The sequence below is a fragment of the Balaenoptera ricei genome, chromosome 8 (assembly GCF_028023285.1).
Source record: "Balaenoptera ricei isolate mBalRic1 chromosome 8, mBalRic1.hap2, whole genome shotgun sequence".
NCBI classification, from domain to species: Eukaryota; Metazoa; Chordata; class Mammalia; order Artiodactyla; family Balaenopteridae; genus Balaenoptera; species Balaenoptera ricei.
In genome coordinates, this window is record NC_082646.1 from 107,641,557 (window position 1) to 107,665,831 (window position 24,275).

At 46.4% G+C, this 24,275-nt stretch overlaps 3 protein-coding genes across 4 annotated transcripts in view; 1 reads left to right on the forward strand and 2 right to left on the reverse strand.

Moving 5' to 3' along the window:
• Window positions 1–19,745, reverse strand: part of EIF1AD (eukaryotic translation initiation factor 1A domain containing) — a 25,233-nt gene extending 5,488 nt beyond the window's left edge. Inside the window, exons 1-7 of one of the 2 annotated variants that reach the window (XM_059932055.1) lie at window positions 17,631–19,736; window positions 17,076–17,141; window positions 16,801–16,998; window positions 16,545–16,653; window positions 16,334–16,442; window positions 16,114–16,161; window positions 15,260–15,575 (exon numbers count right to left, since the gene is read on the reverse strand). In XM_059932055.1, coding sequence (XP_059788038.1) covers window positions 15,431–15,575; window positions 16,114–16,161; window positions 16,334–16,442; window positions 16,545–16,653; window positions 16,801–16,887 — 498 coding nt within the window. In that variant the 5' untranslated portion in view covers window positions 16,888–16,998; window positions 17,076–17,141; window positions 17,631–19,736 and the 3' untranslated portion in view covers window positions 15,260–15,430. Of the gene's footprint in view, window positions 1–15,259; window positions 15,576–16,113; window positions 16,162–16,333; window positions 16,443–16,544; window positions 16,654–16,800; window positions 16,999–17,075; window positions 17,142–17,630 lie in introns of those variants that run through there. The other variant, XM_059932057.1, reaches the window with a different exon arrangement.
• On the forward strand, window positions 18,034–19,918 carry BANF1 (BAF nuclear assembly factor 1). The gene is made up of 4 exons (XM_059932059.1): window positions 18,034–18,130; window positions 18,209–18,320; window positions 18,998–19,145; window positions 19,391–19,918. The coding sequence occupies exons 3-4, from the start codon at window positions 19,023–19,025 to the stop codon at window positions 19,535–19,537; spliced, it is 270 nt and encodes an 89-aa protein (XP_059788042.1). The 5' UTR covers window positions 18,034–18,130; window positions 18,209–18,320; window positions 18,998–19,022; the 3' UTR covers window positions 19,538–19,918.
• Window positions 19,919–20,377: 459 nt separating this feature from the next.
• On the reverse strand, window positions 20,378–23,513 carry LOC132370993 (uncharacterized). Its single transcript, XM_059932054.1, has 4 exons — window positions 22,694–23,513; window positions 22,171–22,370; window positions 21,249–21,391; window positions 20,378–20,718 (listed from the first exon to the last, which is right to left on the reverse strand). The coding sequence occupies exons 1-4, from the start codon at window positions 22,760–22,762 to the stop codon at window positions 20,438–20,440; spliced, it is 693 nt and encodes a 230-aa protein (XP_059788037.1). The 5' UTR covers window positions 22,763–23,513; the 3' UTR covers window positions 20,378–20,437.
• Window positions 23,514–24,275: the final 762 nt, after the last annotated feature.

Sequence of the window (24,275 nt, forward strand, 5' to 3'; positions counted from 1 at the left end):
TTCCTGCTGCTGAGCAGTGCACACTCCAGAATCCCACGAGTATCCTCTCAGCACGTGATAGACACGTGCATGCTGGGCAAATTTCAGTGGCCTTGAAGCCTGGTCTACTCACTCCCCCAGGGGGCTATTGCTAAAGTGTATTAGACACTGGATCCCAGAGTTCTCTATAAAGGAAAATTCCAGTACCGTCACTTGTAGTTTAAACCTGCTAGAGAACTCATCTTGAACTGAAATAACACAATAGACAGGATACACAGTAGAAGGGATACAGTTTAGGAATCAGTCAATTAGAGACCAGATTGAGAAAATCTTCAAAGAAGGACTGAAGAATTTTAAAAATGTAAAAGAAAAGCTAAGAGATATGGAAGACAGAAGTAAAGGTGCTGGGGCTTCCCTGGTGGCGCAGTGGTTAAGAATCCACCTGCCAATGCAGTGGCCACAGGTTCAAGCCCTGGTCCGGGAAGATCCCACATGCCACGGAACAACTAAGCCCGTGAGCCACAACTACTGAAGCCCGCAGGCCTAGAGCCCATGCTCCGCAACAAGAGAAGCCACCGCACACCAGAACGAAGAGCAGCCCCCTCTTGCCTCAACTAGAGAAAACCCGCGTGCAGCAATGAAGACCCAACACAGCCAAAAATAAATAAATAAAATTTAAAAAAAGAAGTAAAGGTGCTAACATCTGAATCATATAGGAATTCTAGAGAGACATACAAACATGGAGGGAGAAAATGTTTGAAGAAATAATGAGGGGGAGGGGCAAGATGGCGGAAGAGTAAGACTCGGAGATCACTTTCCTTCCCACAGATACAGTAGAAATACATCTACACGTGGAACTGCTCCTACAGAACACCCACTGGACGCTGGGAGAAGACGTCAGACCTCCCAAAAGGCAAGAAAATCCCCACGTACTTGGGTAGGGCAAAAGAAAAAAGAAATAACAGAGACAAAAGAATAGGGACGGGACCTGCACCAGTGGGAGGGAGCTGTGAAGGAGGAAAGGTTTCCACAAACTAGGAAGCCCCTTCGTGGGCAGAGACTGTAGGTGGCAGAGGGGGGAAGCTTCGGAGCCACGGAGGAGAGCGCAGCCACAGGGGTGCGGGGGGCAAAGTGGAGAGATTCCCGCACAGAGGCTCGGCGCCGAGCAGCACTCACCAGCCCGAGAGGCTTGTCTGCTCAGCCGCCGGGGCGGGCGGGGCTGGGAGCTAAGGCTCGGGCTTCGGTGCTAGCCGGGAGGGAGTCCGGGAAAAAGCCTGCAGCTGCCGAAGAGGCAAGAGACTTTTTCTTGCCTCTTTGTTTCGCGGCGCGCAAGGAGAGGGGATTCAGAGCACCGCCTAAACGAACTCCAGAGACAGGCGCGAGCCACGGCTATCAGCGCGGACCCCAGAGGCGGGCGCGAGCCGCGGCTAACAGCGCAGACCCCAGAGACGGGCGCGAGACGCGGTTATCAGCGCGGACCCCAGAGATGGGCAGAAGATGCTAAGGCTGCTGCTGCCGCCACCAAGAAGCTTGTGTGTGAGCACAGGTCACTCTCCACACGGCCCCTCCCGGGAGCCTGTGCAGCTCGCCACGGCCAGGGTCCCGTGATCCAGGGACAACTTTGCTGGGAGAACGCCCGGCGCGCCTCAGGCTGCTGCAACGTCACTCCGGCCTCTGCCGCCGCAGGCTCGCCCCGCCTCCTCCATACCGCTCCCTCCCCCTGCCTGAGTGAGCCAGAGCCCCCGAAGCAGCTGCTCCTTTAACCCCATCCTGTCTGGGCGGGAAACAGACGCCCTCAGGCGACCTACATGCAGAGGTGGGTCCAAATCCAAAGCTGAACCCCGGGAGCTGTACGAACAAAGAAGAGAAAGGGAAATCTCTCCCAGCAGCCTCAGAAGCAGCGAATTAAATCTCCACAAACAACTTGACGTGCCTGCATCTGTTGAATACCTGAATAGACAACGAATCATCCCAAATTCAAGAGGTGGACTTTGGGAGCAGGATATATTAATTTTCCCCCTTTTCCTTTTTTTGTGAGTGTATATGTGCATGCTTCTGGGTGAGATTTTGTCTGTATAGCTTTGCTTTCACCATTAGTCCTAGGGTTAGGCCCGTCCGTGTTTTTTTTTTTGTTTTTTTTTTTTAACTCAAAAAAAAAATTTTTTTTTCCTAATAAATGTTTTCTTAATAACTTTTTCCTTATTTTCTATTTTTAGAAATTAAAAAAAATTTTTAATAAGTTTTTTCATATTTACTAAATTTTTTTTTCTTAATAACTTTTTTTCTTAATAATTTTTCTCTTATTTTTTACTATAAAAAATTAATAAATCTATTTTTAAAAATTAAAAAAAAATTTTTTTCTGAATACATTTATTCTTAATAATTTTTTTCTTATTTTTTATTATAATAGCTTTATTTTATTTTATTTTATCCTCTTTCTTTCTTTCTTTCTATTTTTTTCTCCCTTTTATTCTGAGCCGTGTGGATGAAAGGCTCTTGGTGCTCCAGCCAGGCATCAGGGCTGTGCCCCTGAGGTGGGAGAGCCAACTTCAGGACACTGGTCCACAAGAGACCTCCCAGCTCCACATAATACCAAACGGCAAAAATCTCTCAGAGGTCTCCATCTCAACAACAAGACCCAGCTTCACTCAACGACCAGCAAGCTACAGTGCTGGACACCGTATGCCAAACAACTAGCAAGATAGGAACACAGCCCCATCCATTAGCAGAGAGGCTGCCTAAAATCATAATAAGGCCACAGACACCCCAAAACACACCACCAGACGTGGACGTGCCCACCAGAAAGACAAGATCCAACCTCATCCACCAGAACACAGGCACTAGTCCCCTCCACCAGGAAGCCTACACAACCCACTAAACCAACCTTAGCCACTGGGGACAGATACCAAAAACAACGGGAACTACGAACCCGCAGCCTGTGAAAAGGAGAACCCAAACACAGTAAGATAAGCAAAATGAGAAGACAAAAAACCACACAGCAGGTGAAGGAGCAGGGTCAAAACACACCAGACCTAACAAATGAAGAGGAAATAGGCAGTCTACCTGGAAAAGAATTCAGAATAATGATAGTAAAGATGATCCAAAATCTTGGAAATAGAATAGACAAAATGCAAGAAACATTTAACAAGGACGTAGAAGAACTAAAGAGGAACCAAGCAACCATGAAAAACACAATAAATGAAATTAAAAATACTCTAGACGGGATCAATAGCAGAATAACTGAGGCAGAAGAACGGATAAGTGACCTGGAAGATAAAATAGTGGAAATAACTACTGCAGAGCAGAATAAAGAAAAAAGAATGAAAAGAACTGAGGACAGTCTCAGAGACCTCTGGGACAACATTAAACGCATCAACATTCGAATTATAGGGGTCCCAGAAGAAGAAGAGAAAAAGAAAGGGACTGAGAAAATATCTGAAGAGATTATAGTTGAAAACTTCCCTAATATGGGAAAGGAAATAGTTAATCAAGTCCAGGAAGCACAGAGAGTCCCATACAGGATAAATCCAAGGAGAAACACGCCAAGACACATATTAATCAAACTATCAAAAATTAAATATAAAGAAAACATATTAAAAGCAGCAAGGGAAAAACAACAAATAACACACAAGGGAATCCCCATAAGGTTAACAGCTGATCTTTCAGCAGAAACTCTGCAAGCCAGAAGGGAGTGGCAGGATATACTTAAAGTCATGAAGGAGAAGAACCTATAACCAAGGTTACTCTACCCAGTAAGGATCTCATTCAGATTTGATGGAGAAATTAAAACCTTTACAGACAAGCAAAAGCTGAGAGAGTTCAGCACCACCAAGCCAGCTTTACAACAAATGCTAAAGGAACTTCTCTAGGCAAGAAACACAAGAGAAGGAAAACACCTACAATAACAAACATAAAATATTTAAGAAAATGGGAATAGGAACATACATATCGATAATTACCTTAAATGTAAATGGATTAAATGCTCCCACCAAAAGACACAGACTGGCTGAATGGATACAAAAGCAAGACCCATATATATGCTGTCTACAAGAGACCCACTTCAGACCTAGAGACACATACAGACTGAAAGTGAGGGGATGGAAAAAGATATTCCATGCAAATGGAAATCAAAAGAAAGCTGGAGTAGCAATTCTCATATCAGACAAAATAGACTTTAAAATAAAGACTATTACAAGAGACAAAGAAGGACACTATATAATGATCAAGGGATCGATCCAAGAAGAAGATATAACAATTGTAAATATTTATGCACCCAACATAGGAGCACCTCAATACATAAGGCAAATACTAACAGCCATAAAAGGGGAAATCGACAGCAACACAATCATAGTAGGGGACTTTAACACCCCACTTTCACCAATGGACAGATCATCCAAAATGAAAATAAATAAGGAAACACAAGCTTTAAATGATACATTAAACAAGATGGACTTAAGTGATATTTATAGGACATTCCACCCAAAAACAAAAGAATACACATTTTTCTCAAGTGCTCATGGAACATTCTCCAGGATAGATCATATCTTGGGTCACAAATCAAGCCTTGGTAAATTTAAGAAAATTGAAATCGTATCAAGTATCTTTTCCGACCACAACGCTATGAGACTAGATATCAATTACAGGAAAAGACTGTAAAAAATACAAACACATGGAGGCTACACAATACACTACTTAATAACGAAGTGATCACTGAAGAAATCAAAGGGGAAATCAAAAAATACCTAGAAACAAATGACAATGGAGACACGATGACCCAAAACCTATGGGATGCAGCAAAAGCAGTGCTAAGAGGGAAGTTTATAGCAATACAAGCCTACCTCAAGAAACAGGAAACATCTCGAATAAACAACCTAACCTTGCGCCTAAAGCATATAGAGAAAGAAGAGCAAAAAAACCCCAAAGCTAGCAGAAGGAAAGAAATCATAAAGATCAGATCAGAAATAAATGAAAAAGAAATGAAGGAAACAATAGCAAAAATCAATGAAACTAAAAGCTGGTTCTTTGAGAAGATAAACAAAATTGATAAACCATTAGCCAGACTCATCAAGAGAAAAAGGGAGAAGACTCAAATCAATAGAATTAGAAATGAAAAAGGAGAAGTAACCACTGACACTGCAGAAATACAAACGATCAAAAGAGATTACTACAAGCAACTCTATGCCAATAAAATGGACAACCTGGAAGAAATGGACAGATTCTTAGAAATGCACAACCTACCGAGACTGAACCAGGAAGAAATAGAAAATATGAACAGACCAATCACAAGCACTGAAATTGAAACTGTGATTAAAAATCTTCCAACAAACAAAAGCCCAGGACCAGATGGCTTCACAGGCGAATTCTATCAAACATTTAGAGAAGAGCTAACACCTATCCTTCTCAAACTCTTCCAAAATATTGCAGAGGGAGGAACACTCCCCAACTCATTCTATGAGGCCACCATCACCCTGATGCCAAAACCAGACAAAGATGTCACAAAGAAAGAAAACTACAGGCCAATATCACTGATGAACATAGATGCAAAAATCCTCAACAAAATACTAGCAAACAGAATCCAACAGCACATTAAAAGGATCATACACCATGATCAAGTGGGGTTTATTCCAGGAATGCAAGGATTCTTCAATATACGCAAATCAATCAACGTGATACATCATATTAACAAATTGAAGGAGAAAAACCATATGATCATCTCAATAGATGCAGAGAAAGCTTTCAACAAAATTCAACACCCATTTATGATAAAAGTCCTGCAGAAAGTAGGCATAGAGGGAACTTTCCTCAACATAATAAAGGCCATATATGACAAACCCACAGCCAACATTGTCCTCAATGGTGAAAAACTGAAACCATTTCCACTAAGATCAGGAACAAGACAAGGTTGCCCACTCTCACCACTATTATTCAACATAGTTTTGGAAGTGTTAGCCACAGCAATCAGAGAAGAAAAAGAAATAAAAGGAATCCAAATCGGAAAAGAAGAAGTAAAGCTGTCACTGTTTGCAGATGACATGATACTATACATAGAGAATCCTAAAGATGCTACCAGAAAACTCCTAGAGCTAATCAATGAATTTGGTAAAGTAGCAGGATACAAAATTAATGCACAGAAATCTCTTGCATTTCTATACACTAATGACGAAAAATCTGAAAGTGAAATTAAGAAAACACTCCCATTTACCATTGCAACAAAAAGAATAAAATATCTAGGAATAAACCTACCTAAGGAGACAAAAGACCTGTACGCAGAAAATTATAAGACACTGATGAAAGAAATTAAAGATGATACAAATAGATGGAAAGATATACCATGTTCCTGGATTGGAAGAATCAACATTGTGAAAATGACTCTACTACCCAAAGCAATCTACAGATTCAATGCAATCCCTATCAAACTACCACTGGCATTTTTCACAGAACTAGAACAAAAAATTTCACAATTTGTATGGAAACACAAAAGACCCCGAATAGCCAAAGCAATCTTGAGAACGAAAAATGGAGCTGGGGGAATCAGGCTCCCTGACTTCAGACTATATTACAAAGCTACAGTAATCAAGACAGTTTGGTACTGGCACAAAAACAGAAATACAGATCAATGGAACAGGATAGAAAGCCCAGAGATAAACCCATGCACATATGGTCACCTTATCTTTGATAAAGGAGGCAAGCATATACAGTGGAGAAAAAACAGTCTCTTCAATAAGTGGTGCTGGGAAAATTGGACAGATACATGTAAAAGTATGAAATTAGAACACTCCCTGACACCATACACAAAAATAAACTCAAAATGGATTAAAGACCTAAGTGTAAGGCCAGACACTATCAAACTCTTAGAGGAAAACATAGGCAGAACACTCTATGACATACATCACAGCAAGATTCTTTTTGACCCAGCTCCCAGAGAAATGGAAATAAGAACACAAATAAACAAATGGGACCTAATGAAACTTAAAAGCTTTGGCATAGCAAAGGAAACCATAAACAAGACCAAAAGACAACCATCAGAATGGGAGAAAATATTTGCAAATGAAGCAACTGACAAAGGATTAATCTCCAAGATTTACAAGCAGCTCATGCAGCTCAATAACAAAAAAACAAACAACCCAATCCAAAAATGGGCAGAAGACCTAAATAGACATTTCTCCAAAGAAGATATACAGATGGCCTACAGACACATGAAAAAATGCTCAACATCATTAATCATTAGAGAAATGCAAATCAAAACTACAATGAGATATCATCTCACACCGGTCAGAATGGCCATCATCAAAAAATCTAGAAACAATAAATGCTGGAGAGGGTGTGGAGGAAAGGGAACTCTCTTGCACTGTTGGTGGGAATGTAAATTGATACAGCCACTATGGAGAACAGTATGGAGGTTCCTTAAAAAACTACAAATAGAACTACCATACGATCCAGCAATCCCACTACTGGGCATATACCCTGAGAAAACCATAGTTCAAAAAGAGTCATGTACCAGAATGTTCACTGCAGCTCTATTTACAATAGCCAGGACATGGAAGCAACCTAAATGTCCATCGACAGATGAATGGATAAAGAAGATGTGGCACATATATACAATGGAATATTACTCAGCCATAAAAAGAAATGAAATGGAGGTATTTGTAATGAGGTGGATGGAGTTAGAGTCTGTCATACAGAGTGAAGTAAGTCAGAAAGAGAAAAACAAATACAGTATGCTAACACATATATACGGAATCTAAGGGAAAAAAAAAAAAAAAAAAAGGCCATGAAGAACCTAGTGGCAAGACGGGAATAAAGACACAGACCTACTAGAGGATGGACTTGAGGATATGGGGAGGGGGTGGGGTGAGATGTGACAGAGTGAGAGAGTGTCATGGACATATATACACTACCAAATGTAAAATAGATAGCTAGTGGGAAGCAGCCGCATAGCACAGGGAGATCAGCTCGGTGCTTTGTGACCACCTAGAGGAGTGGGATGGGGAGGGTGGGAGGGAGGGAGATGCAAGAGGGAAGAGATATGGGAACATATTGTGTATGTATAACTGATTAACTTTGTTATAAAGCAGAAGCTAACACACCATTGTAAGGCAATTATACTTCAATAAAGATGTTTAAAAAAAAAATGGTTAAGATGGTAAATTTTATGTGTACTTCAACACAATTTTTTTTAAAAAACCCAACTAAATACAAATACTTATAGAGCTGCATTAAGGGAAATTTTAGCCTTAAATGTGTCCCACAGATTACCTAATTACAAAGGGAAAATAATACCTTCACAGGAAAATGACCTAGAAGCCATCCCTTTACCCAGGTGATCAAAATTAGCATCACAAATAGTTGGACATCCTGTATCACGTGCCTTGTGATCTGCAATAGATGAACGTCATCTCTGTACCTGGTGATGTGGTCAGAGCACATCAGCTCTAGGTTATTTTTGCTAAAATTGTTTAACTCAAATCTAAGCATACAAAAATAACCACACAAATCCAAACCCAGGACATTTTTTATAAGAAAACTGGCCTGAACTTGTTAAAAAGTCTATTTTTTGAAAAATAAACCAAAAAAATGTTAAGAAGTCTATTCTAAATTAAGAGGCTAAAGAGATGTAACAACTAAATGCAAAACCTTTGTGTTTTGTATGTATAGAGAAGTAGAATGTGACAAAATGTTATAAATTAGTGACCCTGTTGAAGGGTACACAGGTACTTATTTTATAATTATTTTACTTTTTCTTCAGATTTGAAAATTCCCTAACTAGTTTTGGAGGGAGGGAGGAGGTAAAGCTGAAAATCAATGAGTTAAGGACCAAACCAAAAGGGTTAGAAAAAGAACCACAGAATAAACCCAAAGGCAGTATAAGGAGAAATATGGTAAGAGCAGAAATTAATGAAATAGAAAAAAACTAACAATGAGGAATGATAACAAAAAAGCCAGTGCCCTGAAGAGAGTAATAAATGAACTTCTGCCAAGATCGACAAGATTAAAAAAGAAAAAGCACAAATAATATTAGATATAAAAAAGGGGATATAACTTTGGATACAGTCAAGATTATGAACATAAGGCAATTCTACAAATAACTTTGTGCCATAGATAAAATAAGAAAATATGAAAATATTTTTTCTTGAAAATATCACTGACTCAAGAACAGAAACCTGAGCAATCCTATATTCAATAAAAATCTAGAGTTAAAAACCTACTGCAGGGTTTCCCTGGTTGCGCAGTGGTTGAAAGTCTGCCTGCCAATGCAGGGGACATGGGTTCGAGCCCTGGTCTGGGAGGATCCCACATGCCGCAGAGTGACTGGGCCCGTGAGCCACGAGTACTGAGCCTGCGCGTCTGGAGCCTGTGCTCCGCAACAAGAGAGGCCGCGGCAGTGAGAGGCCCGCGCACCGCGATGAAGAGTGGCCCCCGCTCGCCGCAACTAGAGAAAGCCCTCGCACAGAGACGAAGACCCAACACAGCCAAAAATAAATTAATTAATTAATTAATTTTAAAAAAATGATAGTGTCTATTAAAAAAAAAAACCTACTGCAAAAATGCCAGGCACAGGTCGTTTTACAGTAAGTTTTACCAAAAATTTTAGAAGTGTAAAATCCCAGTCTTACACAAACACTAATAACGAGAGAGAACATTCTCCAATTCATTTTACGAGGTTGGCATAACCTTGATAAAACAAAACCAAACCACCCAGACAAGGGCAACACAGGAAAGGAAAAGCTTAAACCATCTCACTTATGAACCTGGATGCCAAAATCCTCCCAAACATCAGAAAACCAAATCCAGCAATACACTGAAAAATGTATCGTGGCTATTTTATTCCAGGAATGCAAGGATGTCTTAACATGAGAAACTGTGTCAAGATATCTCACCACGTTTACATATTACAGGAGAAAAACCATGCGGCTAGCTGAGTGCCATGGGTGCTCCTTGGCACACATACATGGGTGGCTGGATGACAAGGGAGGAAAGTGAGCTGGGCTGCATGGGGGGGTCCGATGGAAATGACCTGGCTGTCAAGCTTGGTCCTAAAGTGATAGATGTGCGGAGTCTGACGGGCCACAAGTCTCAAACCTAACTGCAGCAGGGGTCGGTACTATTAGGCAACAAATCACATGGACTGGCCATGGCATTGGGGAAAGAGGGCTCCTGAACGTCAGCTCATTCGGGGAGATCTATTCATATACGGTTGGACTCCACTACTAAGTTGGGAGAATAGAGGTGGAATTCAACTTTGGAGAATGACAAAGGGGAACAGTATGCAGAATACAAGGACTCTACCTCCATCAGAATTCCTAGGTATGACCCCCAGGAGTTAAATGGCTGATGAGAGAGGGATAAGTCGAGCTTAAAAGGTTTTAGGAAGAAAAAAGAGGTTATTAGGTAGATCACAGAATCACTGAGGGCTGGAGAAAAACATAAGGCCAAGCTTAGATACAATGCCCCCCCCAAATCACACAAATACACCCGAAAAAGTGGGAAACGGAATTCCCTGGTGGTCCAGTGGTTAGGACTCAGTGCTTTCACTACCGTGGCCTGGGTTCAATCCCTCGTCAGGGAAATGAAATTCCCGCAAGCGATGCGGCTTGGCCAAAAAAAAAAAAAAAAAGAAAAAAAGCAGGAAACAAAGGAGTACTTAAAGGAAGATTTTTAGCCCTAAAGGTACTAGAAAACAAGTCTGAAATTAATTAAGCATACAACCCAAGAAGTCAGAATGAGCAAATAACCCCAAAGAAACAGAAGGAAAAGGCCAATAAAGTAGACAGGTATCTTGCAAAGCTAGTCAAAGAAAATAAAATACACAGAATTCAGGACAACGTGTGTTGTTTCGGGAATTCCCTGGCAGTCCAGTGGTTAGGACTCCGGGGCGCTCTCACTGCCCCGGGGTTCAATCCCTGGTTGGGGAACTAATATCCCACAAGCTGCATAGTATGGCCAAAAAAACCCTCCCAAAACAGAAACGACAAATGTTTGTTGTTTTATCTGCTCTCACCCCTTGCCCCCTTTTTGGGTAAAAGAACCTCTCTATTCCCTGGGAAACGCATGTCATATGGGTCAGGGAGGCTCATCTCGCCTCCCCTTATTCCCCCTACTCAGCCCTGGCCAGAGTGGTTACCAGGAGAGGGCAAGTGACCAGAGCAAGACCAGTCGGTCTTCCCTGAAGTTCATGGATCCTGAAGAAGTAACTCTTTGTCTGTCAGGACCAAGTGCAAACTGGAGCTTCCTGAAGAAAAAACCTACAGGGAGAAAGGGATTGCTCAACCAAGAGGAGCACAGACAATCCAAGAAATAAATGAGAGCCATGACAAAACCATGCTGGCCTAGGTCAGCTCTGCCTAAAGCTCTGCCCTGAGACTGCAGACCAATGAGCCCTTGTTTGCTTCTGCTGGTTTGAATTAGACTTTTGTCACTTTTAAGTAAGACAGTCCCAAATGATACAAATAGTACGCATGATGTTTTGCCAAAAAAGGCTTAAATATACATAAAACGCACAATTCTAAAAAAATATAAATTACCGAAATTGACTCAAGGATAGAAAACTTGAATAAAATGCCACAGAAAAATTACAAGGCAGTCAAAGATCTACCCTTAAAAAAGGAATCAAGCACAGATTTTATAATTAAAATTCAATCAAACCCAGAAGAAACAACTCCTTTTCTTTTAAAAAAATTAAAAAAAAAAAATTTATTTATTTTTGGCTAGATTGGGTCTTCATTCCTGCACACAGGCTTTCTCTAGTTGTGGTGAGCCGGGGCTACTCTTCGTTGCGGTATGCACGCTTCTCATTGCAGGGGCTTCTCTTGTTGCGGAGCACGGGCTCTAGGCCCGCGGTCTTCAGTAGCTGTGGCACGAGGGCTCAGTAGTTGTGGCTCGCGGGCTCTAGAGCGCAGGCTCAGACCAGGGATCGAACCTGTGTCCCCTGCACTGGCAGGAGGATTCTTAACCACTGCGCCACCAGGGAAGTCCCAAAACAACTCCTTTTCTATAAATTACTCCAGTCCAAAGAAGAAGATTAAATATCTCCAAACCCATTCTACAAGGCTAGCATAAGGTTGTTGTCAAAATGGGACACAGAGATCATTAAAATAAAAAATGAAATTGGCCCAAGGATACAAAAATCCTGAAGAAATAAATATAAAACTAAGCAGAGTTTACATCAGAATTCAAGAATGGTTCAACACCAGGAAACCTAATCATGTAAATCAGTGCAATAATAAAAAAAATCTTTTGACTATCTCATAAATGTCAAAATTCATCACTGTTGAATAAAGGAAAAAAACACTCAGTAAGTTGGGTACAGAAGGAAACATCTTCAGCCTAATGAAGTTTATCAACCAGAAACCCAAAGCAAGAATAATATTTCATGATGAAACATGAGAACAATTCTCACTAAGAGAGGAACAAACAAGGGTGCCATTCAACATTATACTGGAAGTCCTGGCCTCCATAATTCACAAGCAAAAGAAATGAGTGTAAAGGACAGGATGAAACTGCCGCTGGTAGAATACGATTTGACACTCTATCCAGAAAGCCAAGAGAATCAACTGAAGAACTCTTAGAACTAATGAGAATTCAGTTAGATAAATAGGTGGGCACACAGAGATGGACAGCTTTCCTACCTGCCAGTGATGGCTGGAAATGTAATTTCAAAAGAACCCATTCATAACGACAAATAGCTCTAAAATTCTTAAGACTACATTGAACTAGACCCATATGAAGACAACATTTTTTTTTTTTTTTGGGCCGCATGGCTTGCAGGATCTTAGTTCCCCAACCAGGGATCAAACCAGTGGCCCCTGCAGTGGGAGTGTGGAGTCCTAACCACTGGACTACCAAGAAATTCCCAGAAGATGACATCTTATAAAAGAACACACATAACTCATTTCTGTATAGGAAGATCAAAAACAACTGTTAAGTACCACTCCTCTCCAAATCACACTATGAGATTTAAAACCACGCCAACAGAAATTGCAACAGAACTTTTAAATGCAATGACCAGTTCATCCTAAAGTTTTTATGTAAAAGAAAACAGGAAAATTCCAAGGAATGATGGGGCAAGGGTGAGGGAGAATGAGTTATCAATCATGCTATAAAATATGGCGCGTGCACACACAATCAGTGGGCCAGATTCCGAAGAGATCCATATATATGCAGGAATTTCATTTATTTTAAAAAAGGTATTTTGAACCAGTGAGCAAAGAATGAACCACTCAATAAATGGTATAGGGACAAGTGGCTAGCCCTTTAGGGAAAAAAAGTTAGCCATCTTCCATACAAAAATAAACTTCAGATGAGTTAAAAATACACTTACATCTTCAACTTACCTGGTTAATTTTTTGCACATGAATGTATATACATACATTTCTATACGTGCGTATATACACACATAAGCACACACACATGTGTATGTATGTATTTAAGACTACACTAAGCAAGCGTAAAAAGAGATTGAATGAGGAGCAGGTAAATGAAGCGGTAGCCGGAGAGGATGTGGGATCAGTGACAGGTTTTTTTCTGGTTGTTTTTCAGATGGGAGATTGTATAGCACCTTTGATGCTAACATACCCAGTACAGAGGATGACAAAAACCAAAACTCACAAAAACTCTTTAAGTAAAAAGAGACAGGCTCCGAAGCACGAGAGGAAAGGCTTAAGTCCCACTGGATTACAATGGGCAGTAAAATGACAGGAAGATCCATGAGCACAGTTGTAGGGTTGGTAACAGAGAGGTAAGAGTTCCCTCCAATGGTTACTATTTCTTAATGAAGAATGAGCTACAGTCTGTAACTAGCAGGACAAGAGGGATTTGGTAAAAAAAAAAAAAAAAGTTTTCTGGGGCTTCCCTGGTGGCGCAGTGGTTGAGAATCTGCCTGCCAATGCAGGGGACACGGGTTCGAGCCCTGGTCTGGGAAGATCCCACATGCCGCGGAGCAACTGGGCCCGCAAACCACAACTACTGAGCCTGCGCGTCTGGAGCCTGTGCTCCGCAACAAGAGAGGCCGCAATAGTGAGAGGCCTGCGCACCGCGATGAAGAGTGGCCCCCGCTTGCCACAACTAGAGAAAGCCCTCGCACAGAAACTTAGACCTAACAGAGCCAAAAATAAATAAATAAATAAATAAATTTTTTTTAAAAAGTTTTCTAATACGACATCCCAGGGTAGATCTGCCAGGCAGTGATGAGTGGCCATCTGAGGTTTGTAATTACGAATTTAAGGTAAAACTAATGAACCAGGTTGGCTGTTTTCTCTAACAGTTACTTGCGTACAGGCAGAGGTGAATGACTGGGTTGACCAGGGTTAGGTTTTACTAGATGAACACGATGGAGGAAGAAAGGGAGTACAGGGCGTAGACCACGGAATTGATGCTGCACAGGGAAGGAAGTGAAGATAGGACATGATGGTGAGAATGTGGCAGGGCTGGAGGATGAAGATAAAGAATTTCTGTGGGGGGCAGGAGGGGTGGTAGTTGAGCAAGGAGGCCTGGAGGTGGTGATTGTACAGGTTTTTTGAATTCAAATGGTGTTGCAATTTCTAGTGACGTCAGGGGTCCAGACAGTGACTACGGATATAGGCAACAGGCCTGAAATAGAAGACAAGGGCATCAGTGATGGGGACATCAAGGACCTAGGGAGCCACAGCGCTGAACGGGCCCATCCATGGGATGTAGAAAAACAATGATGGAAGCAAGGGTAGAAGACTCTAAGCCAGGAGGTCAACTTCAACGTCTGAGCAGTGACTAAAAGGTGAATGCCAGCAATGAAGAGGGAGAATGTACAGTCAGAGGTAAAAAGCTTCCAAGGAGAAGTGGGATGATGTGGTTTGCACGAGGGCTGAGGAGTGATGGTCTGAGCAGCCACGAGGAGGCCACCAACCAGGGCATGTACACAGCAGCATGGAGGTGGGCGCTGCTGCAGTCACAGGTGACTAGAAGAGCAGGGAGAACAGCTTACGAGGCACTGTGAAATTCATCCTGAGGGTCTCTTAGAGGCAGATGGGCACTAAGTCCCGCTGTGATCCTGAATGCCTGAGTCAGTACTAACTGCAAGCAGGCAATGAAGTGGGAATGCTCCCAGTTATTAACTACACGCAGGGAAGCACACAGGGCCTGGCACTTACTAAGTGCCCGATGAGAGAGGGAGAAACTAGGAAAGATTCCAGCCATTTCCCATTTCCTGCCCATTCAGCCCACCTGCCCATGAGGCCACCACCTAGGAGCAGTTTTTAACTTTACCACATGTCCCTCCTTCCTCCAAAGAGCCACTCCGACACCAGCATAAGTCACCACCCACCAGGGGTTTAATTCTCCTATGTCAGAAAGTCAGTTCAGAGAAGGGCCCTGCCTTGTCCCCATCCAGGGGGAAAGATCCACAGAGCCTCCTGGGAATGGCCAAGCTCAGGAGCCAAGGACTAGTCTCTGAGCAAGAGGAGAAGTGGGTCCTGGGGTCTCAGGCTGTCTCCTCTTCTTCACTCTCCTCCTCACTCTCATGATACTGTCTGCGGTTGGTGTTAACAAAAAGGTCAGAATCATCTTCAGAGCTGGACTCTTCTACTGATGACTGTGGCTCAGCTGGGAGTTCTGGCTGAGCCTGTCTGCATCGGGGCGGGGGGAAAGGACAGTTAGCCCAATGCCTTCTGGGGAAACCACAACGCCCCACAAAAAGGAGAACCATATGGCCAAGCAGTCAGGGCTCAGCGAGTCAGACACAGAGAGAATCGCAGGAAACTTGGCCAAGAAAAAGCGGCAAGAAACTACCTCCTCCTCACCCCCACCTCAAAAGTTTGCTAGAACTACTGATTTTAATAATAATGATTCTACTACAACCGACACTCAATGAACCCACATTGCTTACCAGGTACTATGCTCAGCAATTTTACAAGCATTAGTCTCTTTAACCCTTACAAAGTTCCCATTTTACAGGTTAATCTGCTTAAAGTCACTCAGTTATAACTCGAAAAGCCGGAACTTTAACCCAGGAGATCTGACTTTTAAGCCATACTTTTAACCACAAACTTAGAAGCTCTCACCAGGGACCCTATGTAGGAATGAAGGAAGGTTCTATTTCCTCTCAAGGTACCAAGGCCTGAAGCCCCATTTTCTGTCTTCCCTACCCCAGGACTTGTGCCTCACCTGTTCCGGTTGTTGTGTTTCTCAGCCACTTCGGAGAAGGCCTCAGGCCTGTGCCAAGAGAAGAGCCGAAGTCATAAAGGACAGACAAACCCCTCAGCAAAAAAGCTGTTTCCAGCTGTTCCTGCCTGAGATGTCATGATCTTCCCTCCCCTAATTCCACAGCTAGGAAGTAAATCCTCCAGAGAAGTAGGGCAGCCAGTGACCAAGGGGACCACCCTACCAGAGCCCCTCCTTCTGCAGAGAGCGCACGTGGTCTTTGCAGAGCACAAAGGAGATCTCAGCCTTCACCTTCTCTCCCTCTTCAATAGGGTCAACGATGAGAAAGTCCCCTGCAGGTAGAGAGGAGAAAAAGTACAGTCAGTCCTGCTTGCAGTGGCGGAAGCTGAGGCCATAGGAAACAGTTCTGTCTCCAAAAGGGCTGCCTCTCTCACCTCTCTTGATCCAGATGTTCTTGCGGTATTTGGAGGGCATGCTCACCAGGAAGCGCTGCCCCTGGGCTGTCTCCACCTCATGCAGATTGTTCCCTGGGGTCCTGAGTACCTGGTCCAGGAGAGACCAAGAACCAGTCAGCCTCATCAGCCAGTTCCAACACCTACTGAGCTGTGGTGCACCCTGCCCCCACCCCAGGGGCCCAGCAGGAGTGGAGGGGTGGGGGAGGCAGAGCAGCTGGTCCCCAAAGCCACTCACCCTCACGATCTGCTGATGGTCGGAGGGCACCATGTGCTCCCCCAGCACCTCCTTCACCACATGCTTCCTCTTGGTGGCCTGAGACATGTTGGGTCCTGTCCCAGGGCGGTGAGAGATGCAGAGACTATCAACTCCTCCTCCTGAGTTTCTTGGATGGCAGGCTCAGAATGCACGACTGTTTTGAAGATGGGGAGAGGCCTTTTACTAAAGAGTGACACAGTGTCCTGGTTAAGAACATGAGCTCTGAAATCCAATTGCTTGGATTCAAATCCTACCTTGGTTATTTCCTGGCTGTTCAATTTCTCTAGACCTCAAAGAAAAGCAGTAGCTAACTCAGAGCACTGTTATTAAAACAAAATAATCGTAAGCAAAACACTTAGCACAGTGTAAGGCACGTAAAAAAACCTCGTATTATTCTTAAGTACTGACATAACCACAAAAACTAAATACGTGTTCTAGATAAATAAATCATCCTGGCAACCACTTGGGGAAGGAGTGAGATAAACCATTTCTTCCTCAACATACTTGTAAATCCCAGGTGCAGCACAACCACACAACACAGATGCTCAATCTCTCAACACAGTACAGACACAGACAAGTTAGGAGAATCCAAGTCAGGAACGAGTTAGTTAAAGGTCAGGGTAGGCTGGCTTGATCTTCGACATGTACTGTTTCTGACTTGGGTACTGAAAAAACAAGGACTAACGCGTACTCAGGAGACTGATGGCTTCCAAAGGAAACTCCGACGTGTCATCCCTAGTTGCCGCCCCCTGCCCTCCTGCCTCCCTATTCTGGAGGAAAAACGCTCAGAGAGAAAGCCCCATACTTACTCTCTGGCCCTCGAATCCCACGGGGGCTGCCTGAAAGACCCCGCTCTCCAGGCGGGACGCTGAGATCGGCTCGTCCACAACTCACTTCGCAGCTGAGCCAATGAAAGCTCAGAAAAAGGACTTGCCTGCGGTCACGACAGTGGAGTCGTCTTGGACTCAGGTCTCCGGCGCCTCCGGTTCCCGTCAGACTCTCGCAGGCCCGACAGCGAGGAGGACGGCGCGGGTCAGCCTGAGTCGGACACCGTACTTCCGGCGCTCTCCCGGAAGTCTTCTGGCCACGCCTCTCTCCTTGTCCGTCCCTCTAACTCTTCCCACCATCAGGTCGGCCAAGGCTAAGTCTTTTAAGTTCCGGATGCCGTGCAGCAGAGAAATAAAGTTTTCTTATCACAGACCTCTGCTCCCTGAGACCGGAAATGCTTCCCGAGAAGCGAGACCACAGAAGGCAGCCCGGCCTCCCGCGAAGCAACCGGAAAGGAGCGCCTACTAACGGCGCCCTCAAGGTCCGGGGCGGGGGGAAATGCCTCAACTCGGTGACTCTAAGCGGCTAGAAGTGACCAATGTAGATTTTTTTTTTTAAGGCGGCGCTTGAGGCGACCCGGAAGCGGAAGTGGAAGAAAGTTCTAGTGGGTTGAGGGATCGGCGGGAGCAGCCGGGTGGCGGGAGAAGCCGTTACGGGAACCGGAGCTGTGGGTGAGTGCGAGCCGCGCAGCAAGGCCCGGGCTGGAGGTCGGAGGAGGCGCGGGGAGGAGGGGGAGGGGAGGGGCCGCAAGTGCTGCGACGGGCCAGAGGATGCGCTCTCGGACGCGCCCTCTGAGAGGGTTCGGCCGCGGCACGGGGAGGGGGCGGGGCGCGGCGCGTTGTGGGCGGGCCCGGCGGCGTGGAGCTTGAGGGGCTGGCGGCGTGGAGCTTGAGGGGCTGGCTGAGCGGATGTGTGCGCTCCCGGTGCGCCTTCGCTCTGTGAGCAGCCTGTGGGGCGGGTGGGAGAGCCCTTCATTTGCTTTTCGGACCAGGTGGTCGTTCCAGGCTGGGTCAGTGCTGCCTTTGCCCAGCCAAGGTCACAGAGCAGTGACAGCTTTAGGATGGGCCCTGTGTACTGACCGACGCCTTTTGTCCTGCGTGCACCACCTGGTAGGGCAGGATAGTTTCTCCTGTGGGGCGGTACCAAAACGCAGCTCCCGCAGGGAGTGGCAGAGACCTTTGTCTTGAACAGTGAGGAAAAGACTCTTCTTGGATCTGTGTTCTCATCCGTAAACTGGGGGAAATCGAGAAAGCCTCCCTAACGGATGCTCTAGCTGTCTCTTACTGTGAGATTGCCAGTGGGCCTTCGAGAGTTCCCGGGTTTTTAGCCGTAACCTCCCTTTTCTTAGGATTCCCAGATTAAGCCTGATCAAGATGACAACCTCCCAAAAGCACCGAGACTTCGTGGCAGAGCCCATGGGGGAAAAGCCAGTGGGAAGCCTGGCCGGGATTGGCGAAGTCCTGGGCAAGAAGCTGGAGGAAAAGGGCTTTGACAAGGTGTGGGGTAGCTGTGTGCAGCCGGGGAGGGCCGGGGGTGGCCGACTACAGTGCTTCCCCGCGGCTGGGGAGTGAGGAGAGTGCGTGTACCTGTTGGGGATGGGCGGTGAGATCTGCAGAGCCCGCAGGCTGGAGCCTGCCCCGTCTCCTGGGCTCCTGTGCTGGGAGCGGCGCGGAAGTGGCCTTCTTGTTCTTAGTCCCACAGAGCGCTCAGCAGCCCGCCTTTTGCTTTGCCCGTCTTGCAGGCCTATGTGGTCCTTGGTCAGTTTCTGGTGCTAAGGAAAAATGAAGATCTTTTCCGGGAATGGCTGAAGGACACGTGCGGCGCGAACGCCAAGCAGTCCCGGGACTGCTTCGGGTGCCTTCGAGAGTGGTGCGACGCGTTCCTGTGATGCTCTCTGGGGAGCCCCCGACCCCGAGCCCCAGCACTGAGTCTCCAGAGTTTGCAGCCAAGTGAGGACTCTTCCCCCGTCCTCTACAAAGGAAACGATTGCTGTTGTCGTGCGCACCTCCCATGTACTCCAGGGTCTTTTGGGAGTTCTCTCCCCTCACCATTTCAACTTTTTTGGAATTCTTATCCTTGCATGCATCCCCCTTCTCCTTTCTCTGCCAGTTTCGTGACAGCAGTTACCAGCTTTTCTGAATGATTCCTGGCCCTGTCCCCGCCCCCCTGCCCCCACCTCTGGTCTGTTTTATGCCATTTGGCCCTCTTTCTGGCAGAACGGTCACTGTCCTTGTAAAGTTTTTTAAATCAATAAAGTCAGTGGCCTTCATGACTGGGCTTTGTACGTGAGAAGCAGGCAGGCTGGGAGTGGCCTATTCCTCAGGGAGTGACCAGGTTTGCCGCCCTCCTTATCAGTGCAGATCGAAACTGGCAGCTTCCTTCCCACTCCGGAGGGCAGCCATCCTGGCCACACAGGCCTTGGGCAGGTGCCTTGGCGTGTCTCAGTCCTTTAGTAACGTGGGAGAGAGTTTGGGTTGATCCCTTCCTGGGATCCAGATGTCCATGTGGTCGGCAGCTGGGCTAGGCAGCACCTGGTGGAAAAGTCAGTGGCGTTCAGAGCTACTAGGAAAAGGGTGGCCGGGATGTGGGTGAAGGTTTACCTGCCAACTGTCCGGTGCTCTCCTGGCCTCTGGGAGGAGTGGGCGGGGCTCTTGCAGGCTGCCCTGTTCTCTTAGGGAGGCAGAGTGTGAGCATCGCAACTGGGGTAGGGGCTTGAGTGAGTTACACGTTTATCTAGTATATTTTCATCTTTATTTCGTTGAAGATTTAGTATGAACTAAGTCCAGAGCTAAGATCTTTGCAAACACTTTTTTCTTTCACAATAACAAGTGACTGTTTCTTCTTCTACGGGTGAGGAAGACTGGTCCTCAAAACATAATATGGAAACCTGAGAGCCCTGTGTTCCTTGGTCATGGCGCTTGGCCTCTCTGAGACTCAGTTTCCCCTCCTGGAAAATGATGTTGTAAGGATCAGATGCAGTGCTGGCATTGTTCAGGACACTGGCACACCTGCACCGGCACCTCAGCGAATGTTCACAGCACCTTTGTTTATCCTCAGAGGGCTTACAGTCTGGTGAGGAGAGAAATGACAGATAATAAATACAAACATTGGGATAATATGAGAAGATTTCCACGATCTCAGGGTAGGGAAAGATTAAGAAAAAGTTGATAAATTCAACTCCATTAGAGAAACTTTAGTCATCTAAAGATACCGTAAAGCGAGTGAGGAGCCTAACCCACGGGTGGAAATATTCGCAACACACACAGACAACAGAGGACTCTCTAGAGCACGTTCAGAGCTGCAATCAAGAAAAAGCAGACAACACAACAGGATAATGGGTAGAAGACGTGGAAGGCAGCCACAGAGGAATACCCAGGTGGTGAATAAGCCTGTCAGAAGGTGTTCAGTCACATTCGTAGTCAGAAATGCAAACACGATGCCATTATACGCTCATGGAATTGGCAAAAATTTGTAAGTCAGATGATACCAAGTGCTGATGAGGAAGTGGAGCCACAGGAACAGATATCCAGCTGGTGGGAGTGTAAATTGGTATGAACAGTTGGGGAAAAGGGTGTTCGCCAGTAAAACTGAAGACCCACCCTGTGAGCCGGCAATTCCGCTCCCAGGGTTGTGACTGAGGACGCGCACACCTGCACCAGCACTTGAGCGACTGTTCACAGCAGCTTTGTCTATAAGGGCCCCCAGCTGGATCCCTATGTAGGGATCTCCATGAGCGGTAAAACTAGAGGGAAAAAAAAATGCTTATTGCAAAAGTCGATGGTAAAGAAAAAAGTTGGGGGAGGGAGGCGGGTGTGATGCCTGGGAGCGCTTGGGGCTGGGAGTGGCAGTTTCCATTTTTTGCCCTGTGTGGTGGTGATCAGATACGTTCTGTGTACTTCTCTGCATGTTAGCTGTATCTCAGAACAGTAGAAGAAAGATAAAAGGGAAACCAAAAATAAAGACCCGAGGATCGAGCAATTAGGTGATTACTCAGAAAGTATGATGGTTATTAGTAGAGATGAAGGTTCAGTGCAAGCCTGGGTCTGGGAAGTGTGAGAAGCTCCCCTGGAAGGTCACCAGGTGGCCGGAGCTGGGCCCAGCTTGTGTTAACAGGCTGCTGCCTGGGAGGGTGCCAGTCTGAAGACCAGACTGAGGTGGTAATGTGGGCTGTCCCTGGAGTTTCAGGCCATACTGTGTTTTTCATGTTACTCTGGTTGGGTCCAGGGTCACCTTGGAGTCCCCTCAGCCTTGACCCATGTGCTATGATGCTGTCACACAGGCCTGGTGTGCTTAGGCAGGGGCTGGGCAGGGCCACGGCCTCTCCCTGCTCAGCCTTGGTACTGCCACATGGTTACTGGCACTCTGTGAGGTAATGGAGACTCGCTCATCTTCCACAATGCCCTTCCTGCGGCTCCTGTCACTGCTGGTTGCTGGGGGCTGCCCGGTGGAGCCCTGTGGGACGGGCTTCCCTGCCTCACGCACAGGCTTTGTCTGTGAAGGGGCTGAAGCCTGCCTTCTCACCTCACCCTCGGGCCCAGGCAGTATCTGTGACAGGTTGGTGGGCCCCAAACCCTCGATCTGGTCTTCTTTGTGCGTCGCACCCAACTTCCCGCATCAGTCCTGGAGCCGAAGGAGACCAACGGCATCTGGAATGTTCCTTGTGACACTGGCCTCTCAGAGGCCCAGCCCTGCCTCAGCCAGCAGGACAAAGGGAACAAGACCTAGAACATTGGAGAAAGCAGACCTGGGTGGGGGTGGGTAGGAGGCGGGTTATCTAGATGTCAGCCCACATTGCCTGACAGGATGTGCCTGGCCGGAGACATGGGTGGGCCTGGAAGTCAGCAAATATTGACCTGGTGCTCCCCCTCCCTGCTGCACCCAAGCCAGAGCTTAATGCTCTGAGCCAGTCTATCATGAGTTCCCAGATCTGCCCCAAAGCTTGAGGTGGACCCAACCCATGCACTCCGGGGTCCTGAAGGGGTCCTGCTGCCCCTAGGGAGGAAGTAGGGAGAGGCTACAGGGCAAACCCAAGCCCAAGACTCACCTCGCCACCTGCCCCAGTGGCAGCCCAGAAGGTGTGAAGTACGTGCTCGTGACCGTCACACACGTACATGTGAAGTACGTGCAACCCCCTTTCATGTTGCCTCCTCCCCGCAGGGACCCAGGGCTCTCTCTACTGTCACTTCTGGCCTTGACGGATGGTAGCTTGAAAGAGCCCTCCAGGCCTGGCTCTGTGCTCAATTCCTTCCGTGTGACCTGGAACAAGTTGCTTCACTGCTCTGAGCCTCAGTCTCCTCCTGTGTTAGCTGGCGCAGGTTTGTGAAGATTCAACCAGCTAATGAACGCGAAACCCAGGGCACTTGGGAGAGCTCCTCCTCAGAGGGCAGCTTTAATCACGGTCGGATCGCAGCTTTCCCTGCCACACAGCCCCTTTTCCAGGACGTGATCCAGCAGGAAAGGGGAGACGAGCCCTGGGCAGGGAATAACTGCGGCCCAGCTCAAGGTTCAAGGAAGAGGGTTCTGGGAGCAGTGTGAAGGCCCGGGGTGACGTGATCCCGGGGTGAAGGGGATATCGAGGGCCCACCCTGGTCAGCAAGACCCATCAGCCAGGGACAAGAGAGGGGTGCCATGGGCAACCTGGGTTGGGATGTCTGGGTCACAGCAAAACTGAAAGCTGTGTCCTGTGGCCAGTGGGGATGGCCCATCTGAGCTCAAACCTGGCCCAGGCCTCCTTCTGGAAGCCAGAGTGGTCCAGACTAAGCATGAATGGAGTCCAGGCTAAGACTCTTTTCCAGATGAGACCCAGCCCTGGGAAAACCCTTCCCGGGGCACCCGCACCACCACAGCAGACCTCATATCCCTGTGGAGCGGTCCAGAAGTCACACACTAGGATGCTGGCACATGGTTGCCCCCCAGCCCCCACCCCTGACCCTTCCCCTTTGACCCTGCATTTTCTCCTTGTAAAAAGAAGTAATAATCACTGCTTCTGCAGTGCTGTTATGAGGGTGAGAGAACATATGTTGAGTCCCTGGTGCAAGGCTTGGCTCATATCAGGAGCCTGATAATTGTTAATTTCCCTTCCCCATCCCTCTTTTCTCACCAGGACACCACTTCTAGCTGAGTGAGTGACCTTAGACAAGTGTCCTGACCTCTCTGATTAACTTTCTTCATCTGCAAAATGAGCATGATGGTTACTAACTCAGGGTGCTTACGAGAACAGACCAGTGGGTGAAAAGTCTTTGAAAATTGTTAGGTTGGCATGCAAAAGATTTGCTGGTGTCAGCGCAAAGGAATAACAGGTAGAGTAGGGGCAAGTGAGCTGGGGACCCCCTGGCCCTTGGTGAGTCAGAGACTGGGCCTTGGCTTATTTCCCAGGGAGCTGTTGGAGTTTAAGTGTGGCCACAGCTGAGTTCCAAGTAACAGGAGAGCAGATCCGGGAGAACCCGAGGAGACTCCTGGCCCCTTGGGGCTGCCTCTCCACCTCTCCCCTGGGCTGCGGGCTTGGGCCTCTTACTCCCCCACTCCCAGCTTCTCTCAGGTTGGGCTCCTGCCTGACCTTGGCCTCTTCATCAAGCCAGGCTCTTGCCAGCTCTCACACAAATGGGTCTGTCCCTTTAAGGCAGACA